The sequence below is a fragment of the Orbicella franksi genome, chromosome 1 (genome assembly GCF_964199315.1).
Source record: "Orbicella franksi chromosome 1, jaOrbFran1.1, whole genome shotgun sequence".
Classification (NCBI taxonomy): Eukaryota; Metazoa; Cnidaria; class Anthozoa; order Scleractinia; family Merulinidae; genus Orbicella; species Orbicella franksi.
The window spans coordinates 13694557-13712192 of NC_138145.1; the positions used below are offsets into that span (position 1 = coordinate 13694557).

Below are 17636 nucleotides of genomic sequence, written 5' to 3' on the forward strand. Positions count from 1 at the left end.
TATTTCCTCCTGTTCCGCCATGTTCTGCAAGAGCGCCTTTCAATTGCATGGGACAGTGATTACATCCGTGTAAAGAAGCATGGCCTTGACATCTTCAGGTCTTTTGAAGTCTCCAAAGTTCTTGTGTAAATACGTGCGAATTTCGCCGCCATCGACGGTCGCATGTTACGTGCATTCGCAGCTTGCAGTGCAACCTTACGATGTACGTACGTGCGTAGTGTTGTTTATTTACTTTTGCCAAACATCTGTAAAATGTACATGTACCGCTTAAAGTTTCTTTTGGTTCAGCGTTATTAGTAGTAGAATACATGCAATGTGTAGTAACCTTCTAGATCCGATCAAATTGGATGGTACAATTCAGCTCAAAATATTCTTGTTAATGCGCAGGTCTGTGTATCGGCTTCATACATGCTTGCTCAAGTAGAGTTCTTGATATTATTAAATCTGTGCAAGTGATTGCAGCCAATTTGTTGAAGGTTTAGTGCAAATTATGATATTACTTTCTTTTGGTATATATGATTGCCTGACCGTCGCGTCAGAACTTCGAGTCTTGCATTTCTATCCTACAGGTAAATGTTTGCTGCTATAATTGTTCTTTCTTAGCTCAATAACATACATTTTTTTACGCATGGCTTATTGGTAACACGTGAAGAGCACATTTTGGACATGAGCGAAATTAGTGAACGACTAGTTGCACCCCTTTCCCCCCTAAAAATTTCTATTAAAATATTATATTGTTCAATGCTTGTTGGAAGTCTTGAAATTTGTATGCATGATCTGTTCTGTTTTTGTTGTGTTAGGTTCAACGACCATGCATCTTTATATTCAACAAGAGCACAAAAACTGAGAAAAGAAGAGTCCAAGGAAATGAGGCCAAACCTGTTCAGGGATTGTTCTCTTTTAATGGAAAAGGAAAAGTTTCCCATCAGCAGAGGAAATCCCAACCAGTGAAGTCTTGGGGGCAAAATAAAGAGACATATAAAAATTCAAAGGACTTATCACCACTGATGGCTAGATTGAATTATGACCCACTGATGGATCATAAGCAGATGGTATTAATGATATTTAAAGAAGATGCTTTCACTGGGAGACCCTTGCTTAACTATAGAGAATATCTGTTCAACTCTTCTACTCTGCAAGAGGAGGAGAAGCCATTCAAGACTCCAGCAGGAAAACAGAAAAACAGACAAACATGTTCAATCAGTGTTCACAGATCTTGGAAAGAACAAAACCCTGGTCTGCCAGAACCAAAGGAACAAATTTCTCAAATTTTCCACTCAAATCAATCAATAAACAAGTCTACTTCAAAAGCAGCAGTATTGTTCACAGACTTTTGCAGTGCTGGAAAGGATGTTAAAAAGACAGATGTCAAAAAAGATTCCAGGAGTGGACCAGACCCCACCCAGCTGTCATCAATATTGCTTGTACTGAGGGAGGAGGTGAGGTGCTACAGTGAGCGGCAGGCAGTTCTGTGCATTCTGGCCTAATAGCCAACCATTACAAAATGTAAGCTGCAATAAGTGATTTATAGACTGGTAATTTGCAGATTAAATCATTCTATATTTCACATAATGCAGCACTAAACCTGTGGTTTCTTTCTATTCTAACAAATCTTATATTATTTCTTACAATCTGTAGTCTGAAAGTCAGTTTTAGTCTGCATTTTTTTTTTTCAAGGTTGGATTGTTGGAGGGTCACTTAAGACCTTGTAATTTGGATTGCTTGTGATATTTACCTTTCATTGTACTAGCATATCTTTCATTATTTGCTCTATCAGTAACTGTTAGTCTTGACAGGAATAATTATTACAGTGCTATGCACTGTACTGTTGCCATCTGTGAAAGTTTTTGTTGTGACTAAATTTTGATATCTTTTTCACAATTTTTTGCTGGCTCAAAACATGGGAACTGTTGAGAGCAGAGATGTTAAATTGTCAAATTCACCACCAACATGGGAATTTCAAAAATCCCAACCTGCGAACGTTTGAAACCAATGGCAAGTTATCATAGTTTGATTGGCCATTTGAAATGGAAGTCATAAGAAGAGGTCAAAAAGTTGTAATGGTAAGGCACATAGCCTAGTGCACTTTGGTTGTGTACAAGGGTTTTACTTGTTTGTGGTTCATACTCCTGGATTAGAATGAGGCCCTGTTCAGGTGATATAGCCTGTAAATTATCCTGTGGCAGTGTTTCAAGTGAATTCCAACTTTGCAAGATCCAAATCTGGCATTGTTAGTTTTGCCCAAACCTATCTTATCATGGCATCCCAAAAGGGAAAAAATGCCAACTGGCTCCAAAATGTGCAATGAGTTTTTTGCAATCAGTAACCAGACAGGTTAAAATTAACAGCCTGAACGTAATAATAATAATATTGATTATTGTATTTTATTTTTGTATTATGACTTGCGTTTGAAGCCAATAAAACACGTGCTCTAATTGGCTAATACTACCTAGGGCATTATCCTCCCATAATGCTCATGGGCTGATTACAGGCCTGCAAACACCAAGCAAAAAGCCATATATTAAATAAACTACTTAATATTAACCTCAAATGTTTGGTCTTTATGGGAAAATCTCAAACCTTGGTCTGAGATTTTCTCGTAAAGACCTCACTCTTGGTCAATAAGTAGTTAGTAACAACCTGCTATTGGCAGATTTGTTATTTTTATTGATTGTTTCAATATATTTTAGATTCCAGAATTTTTTCTGAAGACACCTAATTATGATATATATCACAAGAAAGTTAAATTTGTGAACAACATCACTGGAATCACAACACAGTAAGTTGAATATATTTAGTATCACCCAACTAGTGGACTAATGCAAATCCTGCGTTTTAATTGGTTACGCTACTAGAGGACTATTAGTAGTAGTCCTCAAGTAGCGAAATTGGCACAATCGAGCATGACGCTTTCTTTTGTTTTATTCCCAAATAAATATTTCTTTAACTTGCATTTGCTAACTTCATTATTGCCTTTTCTGTCCGACTAGTTGGGTGATACTAAAACAATTAGACCCTTTGCCCTCAAGAGCCATGGGTCAATAGCCCATTTGGCTTCACCTCATGGGCTATGGGTCTAATTGTTAAATAGTCATTTTATGGATGTTGCTTCATGCTGCTTATGATTGATGCTTCTATTTGGCACGTGTTATGCATCTAACATTGAGCAGGTAAATATAAGATGCATAAAACTTGTTAGCCTCTTCCAGGCGTTCAGTTAGTTGGGGTGCAGTTTGAAAAACAGCGTACAAAAATAAAAAAAGCGCGGTGAGAGGAAGCGAAAGAACACCTGTGGGCAAACTTAACAAAAGGTCCTTCCGCCTACTTATAGACCGCCTACAGGGACCCGTAACATGACCGCCAGCTTGTGGCTTTCAGTTGTCAACCTTATGTTGAAACTCATGGAAAGAGTTGAAAGACTAAACTCTTTCCAAAACCGGTGGGAAGCATTGCAAGGACATCTTTCATTGACCATATTTTTATCAATCCTTCTGTTCTTCGCGAAGGCACTCCGCTTGGGAGTCCTTGGGGAAAATCTCTTAGTGTGTTGTTTATCACAGATTTGAACCCCATGTCACTCGTTGAAAGGTCATGTTATGCCGCCATATCACATATCTCGTGTCAGTAATGCTCGAGTGTTGACAAAATCTGTCAAAATTGACCAATCAGAGGGTATACCAGATTCTGGTATACCCGGAATGACCTTTTGTTACATTTGCCCACAGGCGTTCTTTCGCTTCCTCTCACCATGTTTTTTTTATTTTTCCATGCTGCACCCCAACTAACTGAACGCCTGGAAGAGGCTAAAAACTTGTGCATCGACCAAAACAAATTGTAAGAGAGATTGCTGGTTGCATGATTGCAATTTTCAGTTTAGTGTGGTTCACAGTTTCATAAAGTTCAATCTGTTTTGTTTGTCTTGTATTAATCGCAATCTAGATGAATCACATATCTGAGACATGTGTCTGTTCTATGTTACCATGGGTTTGTCTGATATTTTCCATATTTTACTTAGGTGCACAATACATTGAAGGTGCATTGATGGTTTTACATATAGTCCCTATTTTGTTTGGATGATGTGATGAGAATGAAATTTACAAGCCTAGAGGTCACTCATGTGTTTTTTCTCTAACTTCTCTCACTGCTAAGCTTTATTATTAGTGATCTGACTGTATTTGTAACATTTTTGCATCCTTTGTATTCAGTGGAATCTACCCTTACAGAAGCCAGATAAGTGGTCTAAGATTGTTAATGTTGAGCTGTATGTCTGAGCTGTCTGTTGAGGTCCTGAAGATCACTAAACATCCCAATGAAGCAGCAATTAAAGTTCGCTGGAGAATAAAAGGAATACCATTGATCAGAACAGCAGTTCCATACATCGGAAGAAGGATCAAGGTTGATGCAGATGGTTATAGGTACAAAAATACCTTTAGCTAGCTGCATTTTCCTTTCATGTGGCTAAATGTAATTTATGCAAAGTTTGAGTCGACCCAATGCTGGCCAGCAGTCTGTCAGGGCGACCATGCTCTGAGGGGTCTCATATGGGGTTTTGCAGGGCTCACATCTTTTGCTTGCCAGCTGTGACAGTGTGACTGCGCAGTTTGTCTTGAGTACCATTCATGCTTGGGGCGTGCTGTGTCTCCCTCACCTGGTAAGTATATGGGGTGGTATTAGCATCTCCACTAACTCTGTCAGTGTGACAGTGCCTGGTGGTTGCGGCTCTCAGGGTTGCCATGGATACTTGCATGCTCTGGTTGAGGCTCATATCTCAGCTCCACCATCCCGCCAAGGCACCTTTTCCAAGCTCATCAATTGGCAATGAGTTTAAAAAGAGAGATTGTAAGCATGATTTTGTGTGCAGACGACTGATTTTTCCTCTCAAGTCAGTCACATGTATTGACTCAGGAGAAGAACATTATCATGCATTTCCAATATTTGCCTTCAGTATCTCCTGATCTTCAGCATTTATATATTTCAACCTACTGACCTTTATAGTTACTAAATTGTCAATTTTCTTTGCGCAGATATTTGGACGGTTTTTCTGTATTTGAAGTTGGAAGTGATGGTCTTATTCACTGTCACAGACTTCATAAGGTGTGTTGAACATAATGTGATAAATATTATGTATTTGTTGTCTAATAACCAGTAACTCTTTTGTCTTTGTGACATTTTGCAATAACTGCATTATTTCCTTGCATTAAACAGTACTAAGAAATAATTTATGTGCATTGTTTGATCTCCCTCCCCCCGCCCCCCGCAATAGCAACATTTAGAGTTCCAAAGCAACATTAGGTGCTCTTTGTTTGACCAAAAATTACAGAACTCTCATACCTGGGGCAAATGGCATTGAAATTTCCTGGGGAAGTTTCCAGAAGATCCAAGATTTGTTGCATTTCTGAAATGTTTCCACTCAACCAAAAATTCTGGAAATTCCGTGAACAAAATCAAATGGAACAAAATTCCCAGTAAAGACATTTATTAAAAATGTGGGTATTAATAGCTCATGGAGTTTTTCAGGAATTCCAGTAAAGGCTGTTTCATTTACCATTGGAAAAGTTTGGAATTTCAAACAACAGTAATTTTTGGTCAAACAGGAAGCACCCATTGCCTGCAGTCCTCCACAGAGGAAAGGAAATAATTGAGGTATCTGCACACAGCCTGACACAGACATTAAGGACTTGTAGAATCTTCGGTTACGGTGGCACTTAGTACACTAGTACTTGTACTATTCCGATTTTTGTGGTTATATGTTCATCAGTTGTTTGTACGCTTAGTACATAATCACGTTTGTACATGCACAATCTTCGCCTATCGATTTAGTAGTACGCTAGTACTAACAGTGATGTGAAGTTTATATGAAATAATTCATATATGAACTGCGGTAGTAGATGAAAGTGAAGAATGATCATCGCAGTTAATTTTCCAATTTAAGCAATCGGAAAGAAGAAGCCTGAAAAAATCAGGGCTTCAACGGGATTCGAACCCGTGACCTCCACGATACCGGTGCGATGCTCTACCAACTGAGCTATGAAGCCACACATTGGGAGCGAGGTCAATAATTGAGTTCATATCTTCCGTGAGGAGTGAAATGATGTGAAGTTTATATGAAATAATTCATATATGAACTGCGGTAGTAGATGAAAGTGAAGAATGATCATCGCAGTTAATTTTCCAATTTAAGCAATCGGAAAGAAGAAGCCTGAAAAAATCAGGGCTTCAACGGGATTCGAACCCGTGACCTCCACGATACCGGTGCGATGCTCTACCAACTGAGCTATGAAGCCACACATTGGAGGTCACGGGTTCGAATCCCGTTGAAGCCCTGATTTTTTCAGGCTTCTTCTTTCCGATTGCTTAAATTGGAAAATTAACTGCGATGATCATTCTTCACTTTCATCTACTACCGCAGTTCATATATGAATTATTTCATATAAACTTCACATCATTTCACTCCTCACGGAAGATATGAACTCAATTATTGACCTCGTTCCCAATGTGTGGCTTCATAGCTCAGTTGGTAGAGCATCGCACCGGTATCGTGGAGGTCACGGGTTCGAATCCCGTTGAAGCCCTGATTTTTTCAGGCTTCTTCTTTCCGATTGCTTAAATTGGAAAATTAACTGCGATGATCATTCTTCACTTTCATCTACTACCGCAGTTCATATATGAATTATTTCATATAAACTTCACATCATTTCACTCCTCACGGAAGATATGAACTCAATTATTGACCTCGCTCCCAATGTGTGGCTTCATAGCTCAGTTGGTAGAGCATCGCACCGGTATCGTGGAGGTCACGGGTTCGAATCCCGTTGAAGCCCTGATTTTTTCAGGCTTCTTCTTTCTGATTGCTTAAATTGGAAAATTAACTGCGATGATCATTCTTCACTTTCATCTACTACCGCAGTTCATATATGAATTATTTCATATAAACTTCACATCATTTCACTCCTCACGGAAGATATGAACTCAATTATTGACCTCGCTCCCAATGTGTGGCTTCATAGCTCAGTTGGTAGAGCATCGCACCGGTATCGTGGAGGTCACGGGTTCGAATCCCGTTGAAGCCCTGATTTTTTCAGGCTTCTTCTTTCCGATTGCTTAAATTGGAAAATTAACTGCGATGATCATTCTTCACTTTCATCTACTACCGCAGTTCATATATGAATTATTTCATATAAACTTCACATCATTTCACTCCTCACGGAAGATATGAACTCAATTATTGACCTCGCTCCCAATGTGTGGCTTCATAGCTCAGTTGGTAGAGCATCGCACCGGTATCGTGGAGGTCACGGGTTCGAATCCCGTTGAAGCCCTGATTTTTTCAGGCTTCTTCTTTCCGATTGCTTAAATTGGAAAATTAACTGCGATGATCATTCTTCACTTTCAGTACTAACAGTATCCATGCTATTGAAGCGATTATTATTGGTGATTGATTTTGGCGATTAATAGGCGCTTATCTTTGGGGTTTTGGGTTGCCTGGTGTGCCAGGAGTCTATACGAGTAATACACGCTATTGGTAAGGGTAGTTTACTGGGCATACGGGTTAGTACTTTAGTATCAATGACTAAGAGAAAAAAGTACACGAAAGGTTCCTAAAACGGGCAGCATATGACTAAACTACCAATTCACCTGCATTTCCACAGACTCTACAACACTGTAAAAAAGACTTTGGGCATTTTTGTTGTTTTAAATCTGTAGCTTGTAACATCCCTCTGCTCTGATGAGTCTCTGCATGCATTGCGGACCTATGATATTAGCATAAAGTAAATGTTTTTGGTAACAGCACTCCAGAGAAGAGCTTAAGCTTGAGAGTTAACAGTTGTTTTATTTCTGTTTCCACTGTAGGTGATGCCATCATCATCAAAAGAAAAGGAGAGCCCTTTATGGATGGTTGTCTTCTTGCCATTGATCAACATTCTCAATCCAAGGCATTGTGAATCGTTTGGAGCATATTTTGAGTGCAGGAGCACAGATGAAGAAATTCAACCTGCAACAACTGACTCTGATGCCCTGGCTTGTTAGATTGATGTACTTATGTTAATTCTTGTAGAAAGTAAAACCAAGGTATTACTTGAGCCAATCACTATGGCAGAACAAGGAAATGAAACCAATCAAAACTAGCGGCAGAAACATGGAACTGGAGGAAAGCACACAAGTAGGAAGCATGACATAAGTAAACACATGGATGGTTTTGGTTTTAAACCTCATTGGCCAAAATAATTGATTAGCCACAGTAAATTTGATGAATTTTTTTAATCAATCAGAAAATGGAATCCCAGTGCATACAGTAACAGCGACCGGAAGTGGAGATTCCACTGTATATAAGACCAATTATGTTTGTCAAACATGGTAATTAGTGGTCTGCACAAAAAAAGTGAACTTGTATATGTGATGTCAGCATATTGTTCGCAACAATAGGACCCCGCTAATAGGTTTCATAGCAGTGTCACTTAATCGAAAAGGGCTGGAGGAGTTAATGCAGCACCCTGAATATTGCATACTCCTATTTGTTCTGATTAGCCTTTTTGGAGTCTGGAAAATTAATTTAACAATGAGTTGTTCAGAAATCTAAGTGGAAGGCATTTATGTTCTGAGCTGTGACTTTCTGCATTGGCCAATAATTTTAATATTAAGTTTAGTTCGATGTTACAGATTGTTAGCCTGCAAGGCCATCTGGAGTTTTTGCCTTGTTACACTTGAAACTGACCATATTTTAGTATTTTTCTTGCTATATTTTCTCAAGTGAAAGAGAATGTACTGAAGTAGGGACTGCTTGACAAAGAAGAAACAGGCATTAAATGTATTTAGATACTGTAGCCATGACGTGATTGCACAATCCTACAAAAACATCGTTAGTTAAACAGCACCAGTGGCTCAATGTTATTCTTCTGCCAGGTATCTTTCTTGAAAAGGGTAGTGTCTACAGACTCAGTTAAGGATCCTGATTTGATACATAAGCTGGTGTTCTTTTGAATGAAAACTTAGCTCTGAATTGCATTAACCATCTAAACTAGGTTGTATAGGCATTATTTTCTAAAATGCAATAAAAATTTAAAAAAGAATCTTAAACTTGGTTGATCAGTTGTCAGAGGGCCATAAATGTCTACTGCAACATCTTCTTGTGACCCTATGTGCCACGTGGCATGAAGGGGACAGTTAGTTATAACTTCTTCACCATTTCCTCCATAATTTGTATCAGTTTTGTAAAGAGTGTTCATATACCCAAGGCTGTGTAGCACATTACAGGACTGGAAACAATTGTCATACCTAATCACAAAATAACACCAATTTTGGGAGTATTCTTACTTATGTTTTCATATTGGCATAGATATGTCACATTCTTAATAAATTATTAACATCTCTGTTGTAAGTGACAGGTTCCGTTATTCTTGTAGACAGCATCAGCTGGGTTCAGGCTGGTTTTTATTTGGTAGTGGTACATTCCACGATTCATCAACCCTGTTCTTGTGAATTTGAAATGCTGGAGTCACCCATTTTCCACAGGAACACTGCATTCCTGACAGAAGAAAAGTTGAAGTTTTTATTGTAATTAAAACAAAACCTACAACTGCCAAGAACTATTTCATATCTGTTTTGCTAACTTTTTAATACTTTGCAAGAATTTTTGAAACCAGCGTGCAATAATAATGAGCTGCTATGGATAACTTAATATGCATACCTGCCCAGTTGAATGATCCCAGTCTTCCATTACACTTGGGACAAGAAACCTACAAACGAACATGCACAAACTTGATTTGGAATGAAACTTAAAATAAACAAACTAACCAAGATACTTGGCTACTGAGTAACTAACTGAATAACTAACTTATCTGGCAACAGCACTTTTCCAACAGCTGTACTTTAATGGATCAATACTACCACTGTTTATCAAGTGATGCTACAATATTGGTATCACTTAAACTAAATGCCCAGCCATCGGTGAACCAATACTGGTAATCTCTATGGTGCAACAGTAGAACCAGTTAAAAGCACCCTTAATTTTAGCTTTGAGTGCTTACAACTCAAAACAGAGCTTGGTAAACCCCCCCATTATTTTATTATTATTATTGAATTGTGATAAGCATGAAAAGAAGCAACTTTGTGCACAGTTTAAAAAAATCTGTGGAGGGGTGTCAGGGCCACCTTAAACCTCCACAGAACCTTTATAAAATTTGGAAAAAAAAACTTAAATCTTATTTATCTTAATCACAAATCAATAATAAACAATGAGGGTCACTGAGCTCCTTTTTTAGTTATAAATACTTAGAGCTGACCTTAAGGGTGTTTTAACTGGTTTGTGTTGCTATGGTAACCTGTTATATAAAGAGGGTAACAAAATCTTGTTTAGCAATAACTGGGCATTTGTGTGATACCTTCATTGCAGAATGATACAGCAAAGAGTGGCAGTATTTATCCAAGAGCTGGAAACTATTGTCAGCCACCTTTAAACAAACTAAACAGACACAGACAGACAGACAATTTATGCAGACATGTTGACTGACTGACTAACTACATAAGTAGTAACTAATGTCATTGCTAAGTAAAATCCACAAAGTAAAATAGCAATGTATTCAACAGGTTTGGACGGGATTCCAAACCATGACCTCTGCAACACCGGTGCAGTGCTGTACCATATATTGAGCTATCAAGCCAACTGGGAGCTGGTTGAGAGTTTGAAATATACCTGTAGATAGTGAAAATAACAGTGAATATATGAAAGATCTTACTGTACATACCTTTCCTTCAATTATTCCTTCAAGTAAAGGAAGCATCCAGCTGACAGGCTCAATAAATATAGATGTACACTGAGCACTGCTCCTGTTATTATCTTTCATGACACTGAAATCCTGTTTATGTTGCTTGAATGACATTTGACCACTTCCAGGTTCATGCTCAATACATGAATCACCACCAAACAACACCAACCTGCCAGTGAATCAACTTCAAAATTATACAGTGGACATTCACCAGTTCCTGTCTTCAGTCAATACCAAATTATAAGAAATTCTGCCATATAGATTAGACAGTGATAAGAATGGTTATAACATTACTAGAGCTGGTCGTTCATGAGAGCGGTCACAAAGAGATTGTATTTGAGTTAGACTGAGAACAAAAAAGATATGAAGTATCACACATTCAACCAATGTGTCTGCTTGCTTGGCATTTGGTATGTGGCTTACAGAAAAACCTCAGTCTGTAAAGATTTTGGATAAGAATTTCACTATTTATTAACAATTTTTCATATGGACACTGTTGAATTTAGATTCTACTTCAAGCTGGGTACCTGCATTTTCTACATTGAAATTTCTTGTGACTGGAAGCAGTATTGCCTTTGAGTTCATCAATTAGGGAGGACAGAAGATCTTTCGTGGAAAACTGTTGACCTGACATAAATGTAGCACCAATTAATTAGCAAGAGCATAATACAAAAAAATGACTGAATACACCTATATTTAAACAGAAGAGCAAAAGATCATGGACACCCACTCTGTATCTGACTGGCCAACATTTGCAGTCTGTACTGTTTATACACAGGACTGGTTTTATCAGCTGTATTTCCCATGGCTTCATAAAGTTTAAGTTGTTCAAGAAAGCCTACATTGGGACTAAAAACACATACAAGAAAAATCAGCAATCAGTCACCAGCATAAATTTGTAAATATATATGCATCTGAGTTTTACAAGTTAGAATTATGTTTGGAAGGTGCAGTGGCCTAATGGTTAGCGCTGGACTCTGGTTCGAACAGTCCGAGTTGGGGTCCTGGCCTGGATTCCTTGTGTTGTGTTCCAATGGGTAAGACACACTATAGTTAATCTCTCAGTACTTCTCTTCACCCAGGTGACGCAGCAATGGGTAGTGATGTATGCTGCAAATGTTGTTAGTTGTATTCCTTGAAATACACCAAGTATGGTTTCAATTATCTTTAAAGTTTCAAGAGAGAGGCCCTGGTAGCAAATAGTTCTCACAAGCAACATGGCATTCAAACAGTGACATGGGGGCTGGTAAAAGTACAGTAGTCTGTGGGATGAATGATCATTATACAATGTACTTGTGTTGAAATTCTGCAGCTGTGTGCAGACTGTGTGCAGACATGTGGTTTGAAATTCAGACAAGAGACAAGCATACACCCCACCTAACAAGGCTTGACAAGACAGCATGTATAATCCAGTCTCCAAAATCTCTTCTTAGGGTCAAAAGAAATTCTTACTTGGCCTTGGGATAAACACTCTTTATAAAATCTGTTGCCTCATCCAGTGACATTTGGTTTGAGCTCATGACATGTGCCAGTACAACAGTTGCACTGCGGGACACACCTTCCAGGCTATGGATCAAAAAGAAGAAAGAAAGCTAGTAGTAAGTAGAGGCAGCTCACAATGGTGTTCAGCTTCTTCATTGATGAATCAATGCTGACACTTTGTTCAGCCACCACACTAATGGTATCAAAGAAAGTGCCCTTTCCATATTTCAACCAAAAATTTCAGAATTTTTGAAATGGGGGCAAATGGTACAGTAATGTCCAAGAAAAAATACCAGGAATTCTGAGAATTGTTGAACTTCCAAAATGCAAACCATTCAACTGAAAATTCTGGAAATTCCAGGGAGAAAAATCACATGGAATGGTTATTTGTAAATTAACTCACTACTTATATGTTATACCAAATACTAAAAGAAATTATACATTTACTGATATACCAGTGACGTAATATTAGATACTGACCCTCCCCTCCCCAGCAAAAATGATATAACCAAATAACAATTATATTTGGACACAATGCAATTTGTGGTATTTTTTAAAATGGTTTATTTTGGCCTGAGAAGGGTGGTTTTTTTTTGGCGGGGTTGGGGGGAGCATCAACAAACTCTTCTATTTTCGTGTAAAATGGCACGACTTGCTTAAAATGTTTATAGTATTGTAAATACACTAGAAGTTCAAGTCTCCCAGATCTGCTGTTGTGCTCCAGCAATGATTTAACAAGCAAAATGACGATGTTCTATGGTAGACTCCCTAAAATTTGTCATCATGAATTGTTGGTCTCACAGGCAGTTTTAAGGACGACGGAATAAGTTTCTCTGTGTGTAATAGGACAAGCGTAAGCAAGGACGATTGAAAATTAGCGAACTGAAGGTATAACAACACGCCATAGGCACACAATAGTCTCCTGCCAAAAGCTTGCAGGACATCTATGAGTGAGCCCAGAACACACAAAACATGTTTGACAAAGCTGACCAAACAAGAAAATGTTTTAAAATGTTTGCTCAAATGTTTGATGTCGTTCAAATTTTATCAAACACGATCAAACACGATTCCACACAATCAAACATGGTGTCCAAATGGGAAAATGCTTGGTCACCAAACAGTGTTTGATTATGCTTGATTGCCAAACATTTCCCATTTGGATAGGGCTTAAGTGTGAGTCTCGCACTGAATACGTGACCTGAGACCTGTCTATATTTTTGTCTAGAGAATTCCGGTGTTCTAACATTCCGACATTCCAGGTTTCCTGATTTTCAGGTCAACCCTGACAGGAATTTTTAACCTTAATTATTTTCATGATTAGACTTCCTTGAATATTTTACCCACCAGTGCACAATAACATTTTGCTTGTTCTTTAGCCCACTGGTGATAAACTCAGAACAATCGTCAAAGAAACTTAGAAGATCTGCTTCAGGCTCGTCTAAACAAGAAACATGTTTTGTTAAAACTCCGTCTTCTTCTATTTGAAGCGATTCGATGTCCACTGTCAGGATCCTTAATATATCGCCCGGTAACCTAGCATTTGCTAAATTCCTTGCATCAGCCCTCGTTCCAATATACATCCCTTCCTTGACAAGAGACATCCTCATTTGTCCGCCATGTTTCCTTCTCGTGCCTCGGGATGATATCGGATGGTCATCGGTAATCTCCGTAAAATCGTCGGTAGTAAGAAATGAATTCCTCGCGACCCCCCTGAGATCGCCAACCGTTTGCTCGGAAGTGTTTTGTTGTGGGAAGAGGAGAGATGTATCTCCCGTACTAGTGCATTCAGCTTTAAAATTACTACCAGATCCTACAAAATGGATAAAAGGAAATTTCAGCTTGATGTGGACTGCCCACCAGATAAAGACATGGATGGTAACTCATTTTATCCAGGATATGGGGTTGAAAACTCAATGACGGCGAGGCTAGCCTCACTCGATCATTTGTCTCTGGAGATCTTGGTGAAGATCATGTCTTCCTTGACACTTAGAGAAATACTGCTGCTTGAGACGACTTCTAAGAAACTTTCAATCGCCGCAACAATCCACTTGAGAACAAGAAAATCGGTCGACTTTACGGAGGGAAAGTGGTACGGAGAAATGTCCCCACTCATTACAGATGGTATATTTTCACGACTGCTTCAACGATGCCCAGAGGTAACTAGCGTGTTCGGAATACATCCTCGGTCAATAACTAAACGACAACGAAGGCATGCAGATACTTTAAGTGTCGATGGTATCACTGCTGCTCTAACTTTCTGTAATAAACTTAAATCCATCAGCACTTCCAATATCCAAGTGTTGGATGCCATGTTGGCTATCAATCCAAATTTGGAAATTGCCGGGGGCTTCCGGAACCGGGGGGGAGACTTTCCGATTTCTCCGCAAAGTCGATTATCAATTCCTAGTAGAGTCAAGTTATCTCAGCTGATTCTAACAGGGGTAACAGTACCGTCCTTACCTCTGATAGAAAGTTTAAGCTTTCTTCAACTGCGCTGGGTGAAGTTTACAGATCCTGAGCCGTTCAGAGATTTTTCCTGCCCTAAGCTGGAGCATTTCATCATGAAAAACTGCATGGGTGATGTTAAAACTGGATCATTTAGTCCACTAGCTTGTATTCCACTTTTCCATGCACTTGGAAAAGCGGCCCAACTGGAACGTCTTGAATTGGTGCGAGTCCCTTTTCCAGGAGGTGTGTTTCGCCATGTGGTTGAGGACAACTGGCGACTAGGCAGTTTTCGATATCTAACACGAGTGTCTCTTGCATCGTGTTATGATGCTCTTGAAGTAGATCTGGGGTACTTGGTGCTAGTGTCTGCCTTTCGATTAGAAGAATTACTTGTTCAGCCTTCTTTGACGAAGGATGCAGTGTTCTCGGCATTGCTAATGGCTCATGCTGAATATCCAAGATTTGAATGTCTTCATCTTGGATATGCTGATGACTTTCCTGAAAAGGGGCAATATACAGAGGAGGAGCTGCTAGAGCATGGCTTAATAGTAGAAAGGGAGCAGACACCCGCATTGTCTGATAGAGGAATGAAACTAGCTTTGCAAGTTTTTCCTCAGGTACGCTATTTATCAGTGTACAATTGCCCCAATCTGCGGAATGCAGCACTCTGGTTTACTCCGAACTTAACATGTATGGCACTCTGTGATTTGACTCTACACAAATGCAAGAGTTTGTCTTTGGAACATTTCTCCCATTTTTTTCGTCAGCTGCCAGCCATTGAATACCTCCAAATTGAACATATGTTCAAGACAGGATCATCCATGGACCTCAGTGAAACTGAAGATGTTTCTAATAAGGAAGGCAAACTTGTTTTGTCATCGCAAGTCATAAAAAGTGTTTCCTTGCGGAAATGTGGAGTCATCAAGTTGTCAATCATCAATTGCCCAAGACTCTGTTCTTTTTCATGCAACTCTTGCAAAAAGCTGTCCCAAGTTGAGTTCCAGAACTGTCTTTTGAATCGTGCAAACTTCTCATGGTGCCCAGTCTTGCACATGAAGAGCTTATTAGATGAGTTATACAATTTACCTGTGAATACTAGTCGAATCATTTCTCTACAACCGACAGAATCATTTGATCCAGTTGAACTTGAGCGGCAGTTGTTCTCATCAACACTTGACTACCATTTTTGTGTCATCCATGATCAGGGAAATCCTGTGGGCATAGTGACAAAGGTTTCTATTTACAGCTGGGTTGATACCATTACCGCTATCAACAATGAGCTAATTGACAATCTTGGATTCAAACCTGTAGACAGCACATTAGAAAGATTTCCTCACTTTCCCTGGAATAGAGACATCTATCGAATCCAAAGAGAACTTTCTAGTGGGCCTGTTGAGATCATGACAGATGTCCCATGGCTTCGAAAACTCTCTTCCTCCAAGGACAGCTGTTTGCCACAGTACTTAAGTCATGCAAGTCATAGGCAACTGCCAAGGTTGCGGAATAACCTTCCTATGAGTGTGTGCCTTGATGTTTTGAAAGAAGAAATTTCTGAGAGTTTTTCAGTGGAGCAAAGACTGCATAGGCATATTTTGGTGCTTTATTTGAACACCGTTGATGTGAAATATGTCTACAACCTTGCTGGCCATTCACAGCTGTAGTCTAGTGGTTGAATATTGCAGTCAAAATACTTACAGGGTAGCATGTTCTGTTTATATTTAAGAATGACTGTCATTACTCCTGAATTGATTCTATTTTTCATTCCAAACTTCCAAATTTTAAAAAATGCTTGTTTGGGGATTTGTTTGGGACAACTGCAGAAAGTTATTAAACCAGATCAAAATAATGATGATTATACAGTAGTTATGTAAACATGTAGTTGTAAGACCAGTTGATGAGTGTTCATGTTTGTGTTTGACCACCAACTTTCATGCTCTCCCATTGACTCTTGCACACTTTCACTGACTTTGAAATCTGTTTATGTGTGCAGTTTCTTGAGAGTCGGCAAGTGTTTGTTTGTTTCACAGGCAGTTGATGCCAATGCTCATGTTCTTGGCTCTTTTGACAATGGAGTGGTGATGATGGAGGGAAAAATATTTCCTTCTTGTGTTTGTTTGCTCAGTTGTAAACTATTTTCTGGTTTCATTATGCCTTAAACAGTTCAATGTTTTTGTGTTTAACTAATGCAAGGACATATTGCACAAAGAGTTGTATTATGCAAACTCCTTTCTACTCTTCCTAGTGATGCTATTGCATACAAGTTTGACAAATAAGGTATATACCATAGAACTAGGTATTGTGCCCCAAAGGTAGTAATTTGGATTATTTTGGTTAATTATTAAGGTTGCCCTTTTTGTGAAAAAATACTGTTAAACCAAGGAACCTGCCCTTCAAATTTTCAAGGGAAGAGAGATATCCAGAACTTGTGGCCACGTGTATGTGAATCTCAGCAATTTTCTGTGGTCACATTATAGTCAGCTGACATTATTGTTCTTACTTTTCGTTGGGTTTGATTATGTTTCACGTAGTTGTACATGAAATAGAGTTCCTGCGCCTCAGTAAAAATAAACTCTGTGACTGTTTAATAACAGTCTAAAATGTTCAACGTACAGGCTTTGAAATAGACTGTGTGCATAGTCACGCTATAAAAAAATAAAATCAAAAACCATTCACTGGATAAAGTCAAGAAATTATATGTGATATTATAGACAATAAATAAAGAAGACAGTTCTCCAAGTTTAAGGTGATTCATCAGTATTGCATTGCGCATCCCTACTGCGCACAATTTTCATGTCATTAGCGCATGCAAATGAGCGTGTGCACTTACACAATGAAAGAGATTTCCCTCAAGCTAAGCTACATCTACATCCATGCACGTGCATGTCGGTGAAACATCACGCTGACTGAAAAAACTGTTAAAAGTGTTTCTACTCCTTGCAAGAA

The 17636-nt window shown here is 38.8% G+C and overlaps 3 protein-coding genes across 4 annotated transcripts; 2 read left to right on the top strand and 1 right to left on the bottom strand.

The window, feature by feature from the left end:
- Positions 1-7: 7 nt before the first annotated feature.
- On the top strand, positions 8-8916 carry LOC145477981 (uncharacterized). 2 transcript variants are annotated; one of them, XR_014048173.1, is made up of 6 exons: positions 8-202; positions 801-1439; positions 2691-2779; positions 4206-4415; positions 5025-5643; positions 7852-7936. XR_014048173.1 is itself a non-coding variant. In XM_081455864.1 (6 exons), exons 1-6 carry the CDS (start codon positions 80-82, stop codon positions 8026-8028), a joined length of 1308 nt encoding a protein of 435 aa, XP_081311990.1. In that variant the 5' UTR covers positions 8-79; the 3' UTR covers positions 8029-8916. The 2 variants fall into 2 exon arrangements, 1 of the variants encoding a protein (XP_081311990.1); XM_081455864.1 differs by having other exon boundaries at positions 5025-5094; positions 7852-8916.
- Positions 8917-9407: 491 nt separating this feature from the next.
- Positions 9408-13853, bottom strand: LOC145478132 (dual specificity protein phosphatase 12-like). Its single transcript, XM_081456058.1, has 7 exons — positions 13590-13853; positions 12216-12329; positions 11494-11612; positions 11291-11390; positions 10743-10932; positions 9686-9734; positions 9408-9523 (listed from the first exon to the last, which is right to left on the bottom strand). Exons 1-7 carry the CDS (start codon positions 13850-13852, stop codon positions 9408-9410), a joined length of 951 nt encoding a protein of 316 aa, XP_081312184.1. The 5' UTR covers position 13853.
- A 209-nt stretch (positions 13854-14062) lies between these two features.
- On the top strand, positions 14063-17592 carry LOC145477715 (F-box only protein 38-like). The gene has a single exon (XM_081455572.1). It carries the CDS (start codon positions 14063-14065, stop codon positions 16352-16354), a length of 2292 nt encoding a protein of 763 aa, XP_081311698.1. The 3' UTR covers positions 16355-17592.
- Positions 17593-17636: the final 44 nt, after the last annotated feature.

What these genes read in the sequence shown, in the direction of transcription:
- LOC145477715 (XM_081455572.1), top strand. Translation starts at nt 14,063, where the DNA reads ATGGATAAAAGGAAATTTCAGCTTGATGTGGACTGCCCACCAGATAAA.
- LOC145478132 (XM_081456058.1), bottom strand. Translation starts at nt 13,852, where the DNA reads ATGAGGATGTCTCTTGTCAAGGAAGGGATGTATATTGGAACGAGGGCT. An exon ending in GTTGGCCAGTCAGATACAGA is followed by an intron (nt 11,391 to 11,493) that starts GTGGGTGTCCAT and finishes CATTTATGTCAG; the next exon opens with GTCAACAGTTTTCCACGAAA. An exon ending in AAGGAATAATTGAAGGAAAG is followed by an intron (nt 9,735 to 10,742) that starts GTATGTACAGTA and finishes GTTCGTTTGTAG; the next exon opens with GTTTCTTGTCCCAAGTGTAA.
- LOC145477981 (XM_081455864.1), top strand. Translation starts at nt 80, where the DNA reads ATGGCCTTGACATCTTCAGGTCTTTTGAAGTCTCCAAAGTTCTTGTGT. An exon ending in TTGCAGTGCAACCTTACGAT is followed by an intron (nt 203 to 800) that starts GTACGTACGTGC and finishes TTGTTGTGTTAG; the next exon opens with GTTCAACGACCATGCATCTT. An exon ending in ACTGTCACAGACTTCATAAG is followed by an intron (nt 5,095 to 7,851) that starts GTGTGTTGAACA and finishes TTTCCACTGTAG; the next exon opens with GTGATGCCATCATCATCAAA.